The sequence below is a fragment of the Meleagris gallopavo genome, chromosome Z, assembly GCF_905368555.1.
Source record: "Meleagris gallopavo chromosome Z, MGAL_WU_HG_1.1, whole genome shotgun sequence".
NCBI lineage: Eukaryota > Metazoa > Chordata > Aves > Galliformes > Phasianidae > Meleagris > Meleagris gallopavo.
Window position 1 is genome coordinate 50,480,114 of NC_139435.1, and position 15,903 is coordinate 50,496,016.

At 33.9% G+C, this 15,903-nt stretch overlaps 1 protein-coding gene across 11 annotated transcripts in view; it reads right to left on the minus strand.

Moving 5' to 3' along the window:
• KIAA0825 (KIAA0825 ortholog) overlaps positions 1–15,903 on the minus strand; it is a 223,119-nt gene that overhangs the window by 15,395 nt on the left and 191,821 nt on the right. The window contains exon 21 of one of the 11 annotated variants that reach the window (XM_085214126.1): positions 6,483–6,573. The exons of the other annotated variants lie outside the window; for them this stretch is intronic. Coding sequence (XP_085070252.1) covers positions 6,525–6,573 — 49 coding nt within the window. The 3' untranslated portion in view covers positions 6,483–6,524. The remainder of the gene's footprint in view (positions 1–6,482; positions 6,574–15,903) is intronic. 11 annotated transcript variants of the gene reach the window in all.

Below are 15,903 nucleotides of genomic sequence, written 5' to 3' on the forward strand. Positions count from 1 at the left end.
TTATGTTCCCATATACAGCACTTCTGGAGCGTTTGGTCAGAAAAGATTTGACTGATTTATGGTCTGGTGTTGTAGTCATGAGAAACAACATGAAAAATTCTTGTTCTCTGCTTTCTTTAGACGTGTCACTCTAATATTAGCTATCCGTTCTGCATTAAAGGCACAGCTTACTGTGATCTATTAATTAAAACATATCCAAACACACATAAAAAGCAATCTAACAAGAGTATATTACATGCAGATCTAATGTGCTCTGTTTCTGAACGATTCTAAGACAGCAACTGACAGTGGTGGTCTGCTGGTAGGTGGTGTGATAAAGTACACAATGCATTTAAAAGTCCTTTTAAAAAAAATTCAACTGCTTGTTCTATAACTTCTTTAATTTCTTAAATTTGCTGAGCCTCTTTCTTTCTTAATGTTGTGGCAGTGGAGCAGATTGCTGATAGCACAATACCTAGTACAGGTTGCCTTCTGCAGCACATTTGCAGGTAATTTCCTCAAACTCAAAAGAAACAACATAGATAGGACAAAGCTAGTCTGTAATTTACTTCTGGATAACAAATTATCAATTTAGTCACTTCTCTAACAAAATGAAAATAATTTTTGTCTCTTAGATTGATTTTTAACTGTGCTATTACAATATTTTCCAATACTGCTAGTATCATGCATATGTAATTTTATTTCAGAGATAAAACATTTTGTGGAAGGAAGAGGAGGATAAACTGACACAAAATGAAACAATTCTTCACGTTAAAAATAACCAGCATGAAAACACAGTTGCAAGGAAGGTAAATTATAAAGTATGCATTTATCCAATCATTTTAAATACCATAATTACACTGACTGCTCATCAAAAGACTTTTAAGACTCATTAAAATTATAAAACATTTCTAATTAAATCCATATTTAAACGAAGTTTCTATAACAAATCTACATGGTACTTTAAATCAAACAAAAAAAGTTATGGTGAAAAAAAAATCCAATTAATTGAAGTTTTTGTGAGTATTAAAGCTTAATAACGGCGCCACAGCAGTTGCCATTTTGATAAAATTGAAGCTTGCTGTGCTATATCCGTCTCCAGCCCAAACTGCTCCCAAAATAATTGATCTTAAAGAAATTTCACATGCCAAATGTTAACCTAGAATACAATTTCTTTTCTTTTTTTTTTTTTTAATTCTGACAAGTGTAGCTTTTCAATATAACAACAGATGCAAGTGGCTCTTATGGCTAACATTACCTTTTCATCAGTAAATATGTACATCTATCTCTATTTACAAACTTTGTTGAATTACATACAATTATTAATTATTAAGATTTATAATTGCAGAACTAGGCAGTTGTGGGATATTCTTCTGAGTGGAAGAGGTGGCTATTTCTCTAAGTGTTTCAAAGATTCAATACGTGGCTTTGCTGAAGGACATAAAATTCAGCATGGAGGCCCTCATTGGCAAATACAGGGACTCTCTATCACAATCTGATGAAACAGGAAATCTCAGCAAAGAAAGTGTAAGCAAAGTGTAAATGAAGTGTAAGTTCCTCGAAGCTTCCTTGCTGCTTCTCCTTGTGGAGAAGCCACCTTTCTGAAGTGAAGTGAGGACACAGTTTTGCAAGAACAACAGTCTCTTCAAAAATCATAGATGATAAGAAAGAAAACCTGTAGACTAGATGACAAGCGAAGAGTAACATGTTAGCACGAAAGAAGAAAGAAGACTTGTAGGTGGAGAACAGAAATGCACTGGTGTATGAATATAGGACAGAGCATCCACAGTTTCTTTGAGCAGTCATAAGGATCAGTCTGGGCAGTTTTACCCTGTTATGATAATACTGACCAAAGAGCTGTTTATCTTCACTGTTCTTCCTGGTCATAGAGACAGACAACTTTCTCTAGCACTTGACAGTTCTTCCTCTGTGTGGAAGATAGTGTAGCAGAGATTCATTTTCATAAGTTTCCTGCCCGCTTTCAAAAGAAGGCTTTTTTTTTTTTTTTTTACAAGGAATCTCAGTATGTGAGTTTTGTGAAAAGTTAAAAGTTTTCTCTGGCTTTCCTCACTCTTGAGTGTTCATATTCTAGCAGTAAGACCTCTGGCCATCCCACATGAAAAGGACACAGTCAATTGCATCTCACTAAACAATCATGTTCAACAGACATTTAAGAGTAGAAAACCTAGCTAACATACACAGCAACTGTAATCTTGAATTATTTTCCATAATTTTCATTTTCCATTGCTTGTAAAGTAAGTGAATGTATTTTTCATGAGAGGTTTCTCTTTCGCTATTTTTTTCCCCAATCTGTCTGTCCGTGCTTAAAATTGCTACCCTTTGTATTCTTCATTTTCCTTTTCCTTTCCTTTCCTTTCCTTTTTTTTTTTTTTTTTTTTGTCTCTGTGTTGAAGGAGCAAACGGGCAACAAGTGAGATCTGTCTCTGTGTACACCTTAATGCCTTATGTGCATCATTACAAAACAAAATGTTAGGAATGGTATAGTTTTGCCAAAAAAAAGTCTCAGGTCATAGGAAAGGAAAATGAGCTTCACTTTCAATACATGTAATAGACTACATAAATTCTACTGTACATAGAAATAACAAGACCTTCTTGAACCCGCCCAGTGATTAATTAGAAAGCCTGTCTTACAGATTTTTCTCTCAGGTGTAGTAACCTCATAGACCTTACCATTAAGAACTAATAAATAAGCGCTTGGTTAAGCACAAACTAGTTGATAGGCAGTGAAAAAGAGTGATGATCTTGGTTTTTATGCAAGAGAGTTATCCTGTCATGCTACCTTAGAGAAAAAAATAATACCATATAAAAAATAAAAATTTCAATGCAGAGTATAATTATTTAGAAAAATTAATTACTGTATTTCCAATATTAATGCAACATGCAGGTAGCACAGAGCTCAAGTTATAATCAGGGCATACTGCTTTCACACTACTCTACATTAGCTACACAAATCCAAAACAAAAACAGCCAGCAAATCTGCAAAAAAGGTATATGAAATAGTATAAGAAAACCACTTCTATCTTATGGCCTGGAATGTATGCATAGTGAAAGATAGTGCTGTATTTTTAACCTGTAAACATTGTCTTTTCAATGCACTTCTAAGAAGCACAATGTGAGGAGATGCCTGTTTAAAGAAAGCTTGACAGCATAGAAGACGCAATGGAAAAATTATCTCTTCCCACAGATTACCAGGCACATTAGATGCTACACATAGGCCTCTGCATTGTTCATGTTACAGTAATTATCTCACTTTATTTTTTTTTAAATATACTTCCGGGTGCAATAAATAAACAGGAACTTCAAGATTATTGAGAAGATATAATTGTTCTAGTTCTGCCACATTTATTTTGAATTTTCTTTAAAAAAACAATAATTTAAGATATTAGGACAATAAATACAACTAATAAACATAATTAATGACTAATACACATACAGTATATAATATATATTAATAACTAATATCTTAGTTAATAAAAATAATCAGTTTTATTAGATGAGTTAGAACACAGAACATTAGAATTTGGACTAATTTTAAAAAGTATGACGCAGGAAGATCTTAGTTCTATCATTTTCCTTTCCAGTCCTTACTTGTATGAACACAATTTTTTTTTCTTCTGCGCTTAGCACAACTTTAACATTGAATTTTCAGTGTCTATACCTGTGTGAGCAGTAAGTAGCAACTACCATGGACAGAGGCTTCTGTCCCCTATGGGCTACATGCCCACAGCATGTAAGAGGAAGATGAGCAAGGCAAATGGTTTAGGGATGCAGAATGATGGACACCTCCAAGGATAGTCATCAGCAAGCAGGTGACACTGGGTTAACAGTGAAACAACTCCTACTCATTTATCAGTTTCAGACACATTTTAGAGGTACTGACAATTTACTCCTCATGTACAAAATCCAGATTCTCCATTTGGCCATGTTAACAGTGGAGGGAGACACAGGAGGCAAAAGAGAAGGCAGCAGATTTTGTTCCAGCACTTGCCAGACAGAAGAGATGCCTACTTCACGGGTTTTCTGAAGATAAAATGAACTTTGCCCCTCTGGTTTCTTCTCCCTTTCCTTCCTTCAGGGAGTTGGACAATATGAGAAGAAAATGCAGCTCCCACAACACCTGAAGCAGGTGTTAGTTGCTCAGGTCAGGGTACTTCCACTGAAAGGATTGACAGATAGATCACTGCATGATAGGATATCTGACTTTAAATACAGACAGAGAATCTCTTAGGAAACAAAAATCACACACACACACACACACACACACACAACACACAAAAAGAAAGAAAAAAAAAAAAAAGAAAAATGTATGCAAAACCCTTAGAGTCAGATCTCAATATTCCTTTTTTTTTTTTTTTCTATAGAAATAAATTATAAATAGAGTTGATAATATAAACGTGGCAGGCTTTTCGTATTCTGCAAAATAAAATATCTGTCTGTATTTTGAAACAGCATGAGATGTCAGATGCTAAGCACATCAGTGGGTCTTGGAAAAAGTAAATTTAAATAAGATATGAACTGTGTTATGCACTGGTAGGAAGCACATAAATTAATTTGACCTGTCAGCTGAAAGTTGAAGGGGGTGTGCCCAAACTTAAATAAATTCTCATGCAGCTTTCACTAATTAACATCTGTAAAAATCTTCCCTACTGAAAGCACCCTTAATATTTCACTTAACCCATTTAAAGTTCATCATTCTTCTTCTGAGCTCCTTTCCATACCTGGAATTACATGATGGAAATTATATACTTAAATCTCTGATGTTGCTGCATTTTAATCCTTCTTGTGTTGCTTAATTTTGAAATCCGTGTTTTGACAGCTCAACCCCCTTGATTAATGTCTCAAAGGAACCCCTATATGGTTTGCCTGTAAGTGATCTCATTTTGTGCGGGAGTGCTTGTGCTGGTACGTTGAACCGATTCACCACCCAGGTGGCTACATTTGGACTAAATGAGCTGTGAAGATCTTCATCTAGGCCCATCACAGTCTTTCTTCATGTAGCCCCACGGTATGCAGCCACTGCTCCAAACACGATTTGTCACAACCCATCAATAGAAAATAAATTATTGCCGTTCTGTCTTGTCAATGGGCTTGCCTTCACTTCGGCTGGCCTAATGATTGTAAGAGCAAAGGGAGCACTTCCAGCCTTTGTGGAGCATGATTATGACTGAGCACACAGCTCCCATATGCATCTTGGCCAGTAAAAACAAGCAGGGAAAGCAAATTATTTCAATGTTTTGCACCAATGATTAGACCATTAGCCATGAATGCTACAGAAGCTCGTATTTGACAGTCAAGGCTCGTTCAGTTCTGACATTTATATTCTCATTTTAATACTAGTAGTAAGTGCAAGGTAGTAGCATTCACATATCATAATGTTAAAGTGCAGAAATATGAGTGAGAAAAACAACTGTGGCAAGATCACAGATCTTTAAGGCGAAGTGATAAACTATATGTAATAGTAAAAAGAGTTGATTTAAATTTGTTTCCAGAGTAGAAATATTCTCAGTTACATAAGCATCAGAGGAAAACATAAGACTGCAAAAATGTTCATGCGACTTACTTACAATTTTTTCTTCTGAATTTAAGAAGACTTTATAGCTGATCCCTTAGAATTAACAGTGTAGCAACAAACCAGCTTTTAAAAATCCATTTTCCTTAGGCCATAGAAAAGGAATGAAAACAACTCAACTCAAACAGATGGTATTAGTTTGGATCTTGAAATTTAAACACTGTGGGTCAAGAGGTAACTGCTATAAACATGTAGGCAAAGGCATGAGTAGGATGTTTTTCATGACAGATACATCTGTAGAACACTGAAAAGAAGTCCCACATTTTCTATTCTAATCTAAGGTACATAAATAATGTGACTTGAGACCATACTCTTTTTATGTTTGAAACATTTGCTATAACTAATGGACCACTAATAATACCAAGAGGGAGAAATTCATCTTAGTAAAAAAGACATTTGGCTTCATTCAATAAAGATGCATTAGACAAAAAGAGAGACATTCTTTTAAAGAATTATATGAGCACTTTCAACAACAGTCACCTAAACTGTATTTTAAAGATATGTGGATGTTCAAAGCCTCAGTTAAATACCAACTTTTGCTAATTGACTATTTGGAATTCTAAGAGTGAAATTGACATGTAAATGACAACTCTCTAAGGCAAATGGTCTGATTTTGATGGCGGTGTGTGGAGCCAGGAGTTGGACTCTGTGATCCTTATGGGTCCCTTTCAACTTGGGACATTCTGTGCTTGTATGATTCTATGATATGCTTAACCAAGTATTTCACAAACCATGTTTTTTTGTTTCTTCTGAAAGTCAGAATACAGATGGCTATTAGATCTTTGGAATATAATTATAAAATATTTACCACTGCAATTAAAACAGTGGTATCAGTCTATAACTCATCAACAGACCCTTTTGGAACACATCTCATTCACAGTGCTGTCCTCATATCATTGTAGCGCCTTCTCACCTTATATGCCATAGAAGCAGAGCACTGAATGGATACTGGATACTAGGAATGTAAATGGACTTGATGTGCAGTAACGTATAAACACCTTGCCCTGGGGAAACATACATGTTAAATGTATACTGGATTAGTGACATAAGTTGGATCCAAAATGAACTACATGAACTGCTGGAGCAGAATAAGCAAGCTCCAGAAAAATTATCACTCCTTGGAGTGAACTGAACATGAACAGGCTAAAGGCTTAGCAGTAAGAAGGCAATTTAAAATAGTCAGATACATAGTCTGTTGTAGAAGTGGAGACAAAAAAGTGAGTTAGAAATTGTAATAAAGAATCAGATGAAAATTATGTAGGTAAATTTTGTCATATGCATCTCAGTTCAACTATTTCAGTAATCTGAAGTTGAAAACTAGGTATGCAAAATAAAGAGAGAAATAACTAGACGCAAATTATATTAAAAAAGAACACTATAGTATAATCTGATGTGTACAACTTCTCTCAAACATACAAAAAAGTTAGAAGATTTAAAGTTCAACATTTAAAATTTTGAAAATGCTGGAATTAAGGTTATCTATGAATTTTGATGATCAAGTTTCACACACAATCTTTCTATCTACTGCTATCTTTTGTAGGCACAAGAGAGAGAGCAATTTCATAATGAATAATATTCAGTATTGCATTCTATATTACGCATTCATTGTGTGACCTTGTATCTTATTTACTCTTTACTGTATATTTCAACATTTGTATTACCATTACTATTGCTTTTCTCTTGGGCTTTTCCATTGCAGGCATCTGTGCACTTCACAAACGCTATAGAAAATATTTAGACAACATTATTTGAGATGAATAGTTGCTATCCACAAACAAAGAGATTAGAACCAAATTTGAGTCAATCTGAGACCAATTAATGCACTCTTGGAGAATACTTAGCATCATACAGTGTTTTCCTTTCTGCAAGAACGTCTCCCAGTAGTTTCATCTACAATTGACAGTGCTCATGTATTCTCCAAATAGCTCAACATTCTCCACTATAAGTAACCTGGTCTGTATCATGCACAAACTGTCTAGGAGACAAGACTGGAACAATTCAACACGTCATTCAACTGCTAGGATCCCTTCTCTTTTGGCCTTAGCCTGCCATTCACACACTTCAACTACATTGGTAATAATGAGGCAGAAGTTATTCCCAAAGCCATGACTGAGCCAGTACAGTCCATGCTGTTCACTGAAGGAAGATGTTACAGGAAAAAGAGGGAAAAGTACTGGACCACGTAGCTGAATGTGTTCCATACTGTAGTCAGAAATTGCTCATGTATCTTGGTAACAGCTTTGGAATTCTCCTTATAAATACATGTATCTGAAGACAATATATATTTGTTAAGAGATATATCAGGGATATACTGTATATCTAATTGCATGTTTAGATAAGCATTTAACTTAGGTAGGAATCAGACGAATCTGAATTAGGAACTTATAATTTAATGCAGCAGAATTCTGTAAAAATTATCCAATATCAATACTTATTCTATCTTTTGACATAACAAAACACAATGTTAGATATTACTTTTCCTATTATAATTTCTTAATACCATGCTATTGTCATCAGTAGCATAATAGAGAAAAACACTTTACTGAGCATACATTATATTCCTTTGATTAAACAGGTGCAGTGGAATTTCAATCATTTCAAATCATAATTAAATGTCCCATTTTTTCTTTTTCTTCTTTTTTTTTTAAATAAACACATTTTGGCAATTAGATTATGAAAGGAGCAGTTTTTTAATTCTTTTTTTTAAAGTTGTAATTCTAAAGAAGTAGAATAGACAGATTTGTTCACTCTGGAAGGGTAAAAGACCTTGTACAGGGTTATCTGACTGTTCTGTTCATAAGGGAACTGACATCACCCTTAGTTTTACTTTACATCTTTATGGCATCTTTTAGTTGCTTAAAGCTGCTCGTGATTTATAGGCATTTAGATAAAATAGGAATTAAAACTATAAAATGTTGAGACAATAACACACTAATATCCACATTATAAAAAATGTCTGCTAATGACACCAAGCTGAGAAAAAACGATGAAGCGTGGCTAAATAAAATTCAGCTACGAAGTTGCTACAATGGAATAGAATATATTAAATAAATAAAATCTGAAAAAAAAACACCAACAAAAGCCTATTCAGTCAGAAGTTACTACTGAATTTAGATATTCTAGATGATTTTCTATATCTCCAATACCGCTTTCTTAAAATCAAGCCATTTAGAAGAATCTGGAAGGTAACAAAAATCTCAACAGAAAAAAAACCTACACATTTGAAATGACAGAAATCTAACCACAATATATAGGGAATAAAAGATAGGACTACTCTCCCATTTGCATTAAAATGTAAGAGAATTGACTCCAGAATGACTCAATGCAATTAATGTTCACGTTTATTTTCATAAGGATGCAGTTTACATACTTGAACAATCTCTGATTTGGCTTATTTATAGCACCCTGAGTTGTATTACAATAAGATAAGAAAACACAAAACAGTCAGCTACCACTGACAAGACACTCATAATAGTCTCACTGTAGTTCCGTCAATGAAAAAGAGCTAACATTTCTATCACCAAAAAATCATGATTAATCTCCATCAAGACTTAGTTTTTTGCCTTGTAGAAAGAGAGGCCATTAACTAGGGAGTCTCTAAAGCCAAATGCTGTGTTTTACTATACCCATTGAAATTTTCATTCATCTGTCTCTGGGTACAAGCAACTATGATTTTCTTCTAAAGCATACTGTTTAGATCAAGAAAGGAAAAGGATGATTAAAGTGGAAAAATAGTTAATGGGAACTGGCATCTAACCACCAGTGTATTTGTGGAAGTGACTTGATAATTGTAATAAGAATAAACATTTAAGACAATTCTTGCCTCCATATCTGGACTTCAACAACAACTCACTGGCTAATAGTGAGCATGAGCAATATCACATAATGAATAAATAGCAGACATATTCATGGGAGAAGATGCACTGGTGCCAGCATGGAAGTCTATAAGAGTTTCCTTGTTGCTCATATAGAAATAGGTTGGTTAAAAAGGTCATCCTGCTTTTTGGGATTTTAAGTACAAGAAAGAGAGTGTAGTACAATTTGCAAATAGTGCAGATTATTTGCAGGCATACAATAATTACATTGAAGAATGATAGTTATAGGGCCACTAAACATCTCTGTTTCACCATAACACTTAAGTGTCATGCTGCAAATTTTAAGTTTTTTTAAAGGAGTAAGTGTCTTTATACAATAGGACCCTAATCCTGAATAAATAGATTAGAAAAACTACAAGGATGTCTTCCTGCAGTATTCAAATGGTTTTTGGAGAAACAAAGAATCCTTGAAGAACAGTACGCAATCTATGCAACTACAGTCTGCCTAAATTTTCCTAATTATGATTTTTAAATAAATCTATTAAATTAGTCTCCTCAAGATGATGAAATTTAATGTTGCATGGATGCCAAATACTCTACGTCTGAAACAGAAAACAATGCTGTTGTTGTATGGATCTCTTTATATGCAATACAAATGTGTCTTAAATAATAGTATTTTATAACTTGTAAAACTGTCTTCACTTTAAGAAGAAAGATCATTCTTGGTATGATATGAAGAGTACTCACAGTATTATCAGTTCTGACCAAGAGCTCACATATGAAGACAAGAGTTAATCACAATTCTTTTAAAACAGAAAACTCTCTTTAAAGGATAAAACTACCTTTTTAAATTATTACACTGAGGATTTAGTAATTCAACAATATAGTCCTACTAATAATTCAGTCTATAAGAAATTTGCATGTTTTAAATTGGAGACATTTTAAAATACCATAGTTAAATCCTAATTCTAAGAGAAAGTTCTTTTTTAGATTTATTTCAGCTTCTATGTGGTGGCATTATTTTTGCAATAGTCACTAACTCCATACATCTCATTTGAAGCTGCTATGTCCAACCTATAATTATTTTCTTCTAATTAGAGTAATTCATGGTTAATTATTCAAAATGATTCTTCTTCAGAATCAAACCCATTTCTTGCCATGGCACTTCTAAAATGTAAGATGCAAATAAAATATTCCCCCATGCAAATTTTTGCAATAAAAGAATGCCTACTTTTCTTTCTTAAAATAGCATTAAAATCTTTCTATAGCAGTAAGGACTTTGTTAATATCAAAAGCATGGACGAAATTCTTTGTTGATGTATAGAAGCATGTATCATGCATCTGGTGTCCCAAATAGGATCAATGTTTTTAATTCTGGCTACTGACCAAGTTCGAGTGCTTCTCTGTGCCTAAGACAGCTCTTACAGCAGCAAGGAATATCCTGAGACCTCAGAAATACTGCAAGAACCCAGACTCCAGTATGTAGGAGGTCTGATCTAATCTTACTTAACTGTAGCTTTTCTTATTCATAGTAGACATATTAATGTACATCTTATGTGAAGTTGTGTGTCACTCTGCATTTTGACGAGTCACTGGTAAGTTAGAATAGCTAATAGTGCTCTCCATAGAGGTTCTCTGACAACTTCTAAGAATGAACTGGTGACTACACTTTGTCTGCCCCTCTTGGTGAGTGCTGCTGGTCTTCAGTTCATACGTAGTATAAGTACTCCTGTTTTTCATAGCCAAGTCAATCAGATAAATGTTGAGTGAAACTAGTCAATAATTTCAGGAGCTGCACTGTACATTTTAGTAGTTAAAGGACTGAGTGAAATTTTTTATCCTACTCCAGCACACAATCATCTCTAAGTTTACAAAGATCACCCCACTTACATCAAGAGGTGAAATAAAGCATTTTCGTACTAAACTTGCTTCGACTACGAATTGCATGGTACATCTCTGCGAGTTACATCAGAACAGTGTAATTTGAATGACCAAGGCTAAATTCATTAAGACAGTTTTCTAAAAAAGGATATATAAAGTAGAAGATGTGAACAGCAAAACTGAATCACGCTGTATTTGGTAAAATAACTTTTCTGACTGATCTTTTGACAGACTGAATATTTTATCATATCAGCTCCACAATCCAGAAGCAGCATGCTCTCAGGCACTGTTGATACTGTATTTCTTCTTGTTTTACATTTCATTTCACCCACGTCTCTCAAAGGAGATCAAACTAGTAATGAAGATCCAAATGTTAGTAATATACGGAATAGCATTATTGTATGGGTGAACTTCTAGAGCGTCTAGTCTGCGAGCAAGTCAAGCTCATCTCTGTTTGTTTCAACCGCTTCTTTCTCATTAAGATGACTTCATAGAGAAACTACGGCCAGTAGCTTGTCAGTGCAGTGCTAAGACAGCAGATCAAGGAGTTACACTTTGATTTTCTGAAAGGAGTAGTGGAGTTTATAGCTGCAGTCTCATTGACCAAACCTAAATATGATCAGATAAAATTCCAAACTCACAAGAACGTACAACAAATCAAAGTAGTGCATTAAAAGCGATATGAAGAAAAACTGCTTATACAATTATCTAGTCAGAAAGCTCCTGCATTGTCAGAGTTTATTTATGGCTGCACAATAAAGCAGAGTGATAAGGCTACACATTTTCAGGATAGATAATACGTAACAAAAAACAATCAATCTCTTGTCTCAGAATTCAAGTAAGTCTCTGCCTGGTTTTTATTCTGTGTTGCTACACATACCTATGTTATCTAGAATATGAAAATGTAACTAAGCCCTATGAGAACATCTTGCAAGATAGAATTTGCCATATCTTTTTGTTGGAATAAACAGAACTTTTAACGCTTGTTTGTGGCAGAAACACAATTCATTTCGAGAGACCGCCCACACTGCAGCACAATGGCCTTAAACAAAGCATTTAAAATTATTTCCTGATCCATACAAGAATGTAGCTCACCTGTCACTGGTGGATGATACCATATATATATATAGTTTTGTTACTTAGTATTAGTTATTTTTTTTCCATAACCCTTTATCTCATTCTTTTGATAATGATCAATCTGCCAAACAGATTGGCATATCCTTCTATTTTAGCAATGTCCATTTCTCAAAACTTGCAAGGATTTTAACATTTCTTTTATGCTGATTTGCCCACACATTCCAGATCCTGATTCCAATTGGTGGGTGTAGGAGAGAAGGGAATCATTTCTCAAAGGGTAAGACTATCCTCTGAGATAATTTGGCTTGTTCCTTTTAATGAAAGTTACTGCACAGTTAGAAATTGTTAACAGCTGCATTCTCTTATTTCAGTTTTAACACTAGCAATAAATTATTGAAGAATGCTGTATTCAGTACAGTGCAGTACCTAAAAATGTTTTGCTTTTTTTCATGTCATGAACCATGTTCACTATTGCTTACTGAAAATAGATAATTTTCAGTAATAGCTAATTCTAGAGATATTTTGCTGAATAGTTTACTGAATTCATATGCTGGAAACCTTTTAAAATTCTCTGTAAAAATATCTAGCCAGTTGATTTATCCTCTTATCTTTTCTAACAGAAATAATATATACCACTGAGGTGCATGTGGTCTCCACTGCAATTTCCATTTTATATTTAAAGAAAATTAAAGCATCAACAGGCTGTATTATGAGAATATTTAAAAAGCGTGTTCCAGTAACACTTGAAGAAGGTTGTCAAGATTGTAAAGCTGTGCTATTTTAACATGCATGTTGACATGATCAAAGTGACCACTAATGTACAAAACACAGTTTTAAAGGCTGCAAAATGTTGACATTCGCTGCATTTTTTGGTTTCTTAAACACCGTGTATAAATTCATTTTATAATATTTGGCACTTTTCTTTGGGAAAGACAAAGAAGTTAGCAAAAACACAATTTTTATAGAAGGAATACAATAGTTCCAGGACTTTTTAATCAACAGAATCTGTGTATCTATTGTCAGTATTATACAGTATTATAATTGCTTAAATTGACCTTTGTAGTTACAATTAATTGTTACTTTACTTTTCTAAAAATAAAGTTTGTTAAAATCATCTTGAAGTTTGACTCAGGGATCAGAACTAACCTGCAAGTTGAAAAACCTTTACTATATTCAATTTAATGCATTTAATAGATGTAAAAGCTCACAAGTAATGATATAAAGGATAATTTACGCTTGCAATGCATTTTTGTCCAATTAATAGATTGCCTGTGTGTTGCATATTTTGCATGACAAAAGAGCAGAATATTAAACTGCCATTCGTAATGAAAATGCATTTTGCAAATTAAAAGTGCCGAAACAGAATTTTTTCACCCTGTTTAGGAAATAAACAGTCCTTAACCAATTAAACTGCATTGTAATAATTCTATGATTTATTGCAAGTTGTTTAACTTTCAAAACTTGGCTAACCCATATTAAGGTCACAATCCATCATGTCTTGCTTGGAAAGCCAGCAAATAATGGCTGTTGTATTAGCTGCTTTTGATGATAGTATGAAAGAAGTATTAGCACTTGTCAACAAAACTGCTTACAACATAACATTAGCATGCATGGGCTGCTGTACCTATTTATTATTCTGGCAGCTTCACACATATTGTTACAAGCTTATAAAACATTTTGTCGAGTGGAAACCGAATGTACACTGTTTGGTTTTCTGATAGACTGGCAGCATAAATGTCTGGGCTGACTTAGTTTAGTTTAAGTGTAAATAGAGACACAAATTCTTCAACCTGTTCTCTTATTGATACTGAAAAGTGCTGAATTATTCAGCATCCAACTCTTCTGTTTGTGTCTATCACAGTTATCAATTACCCATCAGTCTTCTTGTCAAAACAGAATGGATTAATCTGGCTGAAAACAAGACAAATAAGTGGATACTATAACAGGGGTGCAGGGTTGCCAAACTGTCAAAGGGAAATCCAGGCAGTGACACTTGCCGTCAAAAGTCGGATATCTGGCTTAAGTGAGCAAATGATTTCCCTTTATGAGCCAAGAATGCACTTAGCTTACCGTAAGTAAATTAATCTGCCTACTTTGCTTTCTAATGCATTGTCAACAGCAATAGTTGCTGCGATTTTGTACTTACTGCTTATATGCCTTTATGGTCCAATGCTTTGTCTCTTATCTGATTCTTAAATATAAATATTCACATAACAAGGTTTTATAAATAAAAAGAGAATTGCTTGAATACATACCTTCTAAGTTTGATTTCTAGTTCAATCAATTTTAGACATCAATGATGTGATATCATATACATTTTTGAACGGCTGGTTTGTGGAATATTCCCAGTTTCTGTAAAATCTAAATTCTGTTTTACCTCTCTTTATAAAAAAATTGAGAACTTGTTTGGAAATTTCTTCAGGTCCATCTATTGCTCTTGACAGAGCACACAATTGTCATTTCTACTCAAAAAAAAAAAAAAAAAAAAAAAAAAAAGGACAGAAATAAGCCAACCAGTTTAGGACAAATGTTTGGCACCAACTGAGCAATGTCTTGGATTCCTGTCAGAGGTTTCTGGTTTGTTTGGACTTTTTTTTTCCCCCTGTGTCAATAACATCAGAAATTCTTCTTCTTGTCTATTTCAGGAAATCATCACTCATGATTGAAGGTTTGCAATCATGGCAGCAGACATCAAGAGCTTAGTGTAAGCCAAATTTGTTTATTATTTTTTATTATTTAGTGCAGTAAAAGCTTAACCTTGAATTTTTTTCATTTCTATTAAGTATGAGCAGTACACAGCTGGCTCTGTTAACCACTTGGTACTAAGGATCAGGATTTATTGACAGACATTTAACACTCAAGAAAAGATTGCACTGGATCTGCTAGTTATAAAAGTTATTCAGACTGTATAATTCAGTATTGCTAGGCATATGCTCAGTACTTTGACTTTTAATAACTCTAAGGCTGTACTGTCAGAATTGATAAAGAATATACGCATTCTAATATTTCTTCTTGTTTCTGAGATACTCTCATTGTGATCTGTGAATTTTTTTTGTAAAATTAGTGTCAGGTCCATGTCTGATTTAGCTCTCTTGATCAGTTCTAAATGAAACAGCATACAGAGATCTCAGAAATTTTTCAGAAAGATCTTACCATTCCAACTAGGAAACATAATATAAACCTCCCCATGACTTAATTCTTGACAAAATCATTCTCTTCTCTAGCAAATTAAGGAATAATTTTTCCTGTGATTGGTGAGAATAACTATTATTATTATTATAAAAGATACAAAATAATTTAAACAGATGAAATTGGTTGCTTCATGTCAAAGGTTTTAAAAACTAGTGACAGAAATCAATCATTACAATGGAAAGAAAATTGCAGCAGAAGTGCTGCTTCTCCACTTTTGATATGTCAAAGTATAATTCTTGTTCTAGTAAGAATTTCTCTGTCTTGATTCTAAGAGACAAGAGTTTGTTTGTTTAACCAGTCATTAATTATGACTACTACACCTATCTGAATGCTTGAAATGTACCTGCTTTTTCATTTAATGCCCACTAG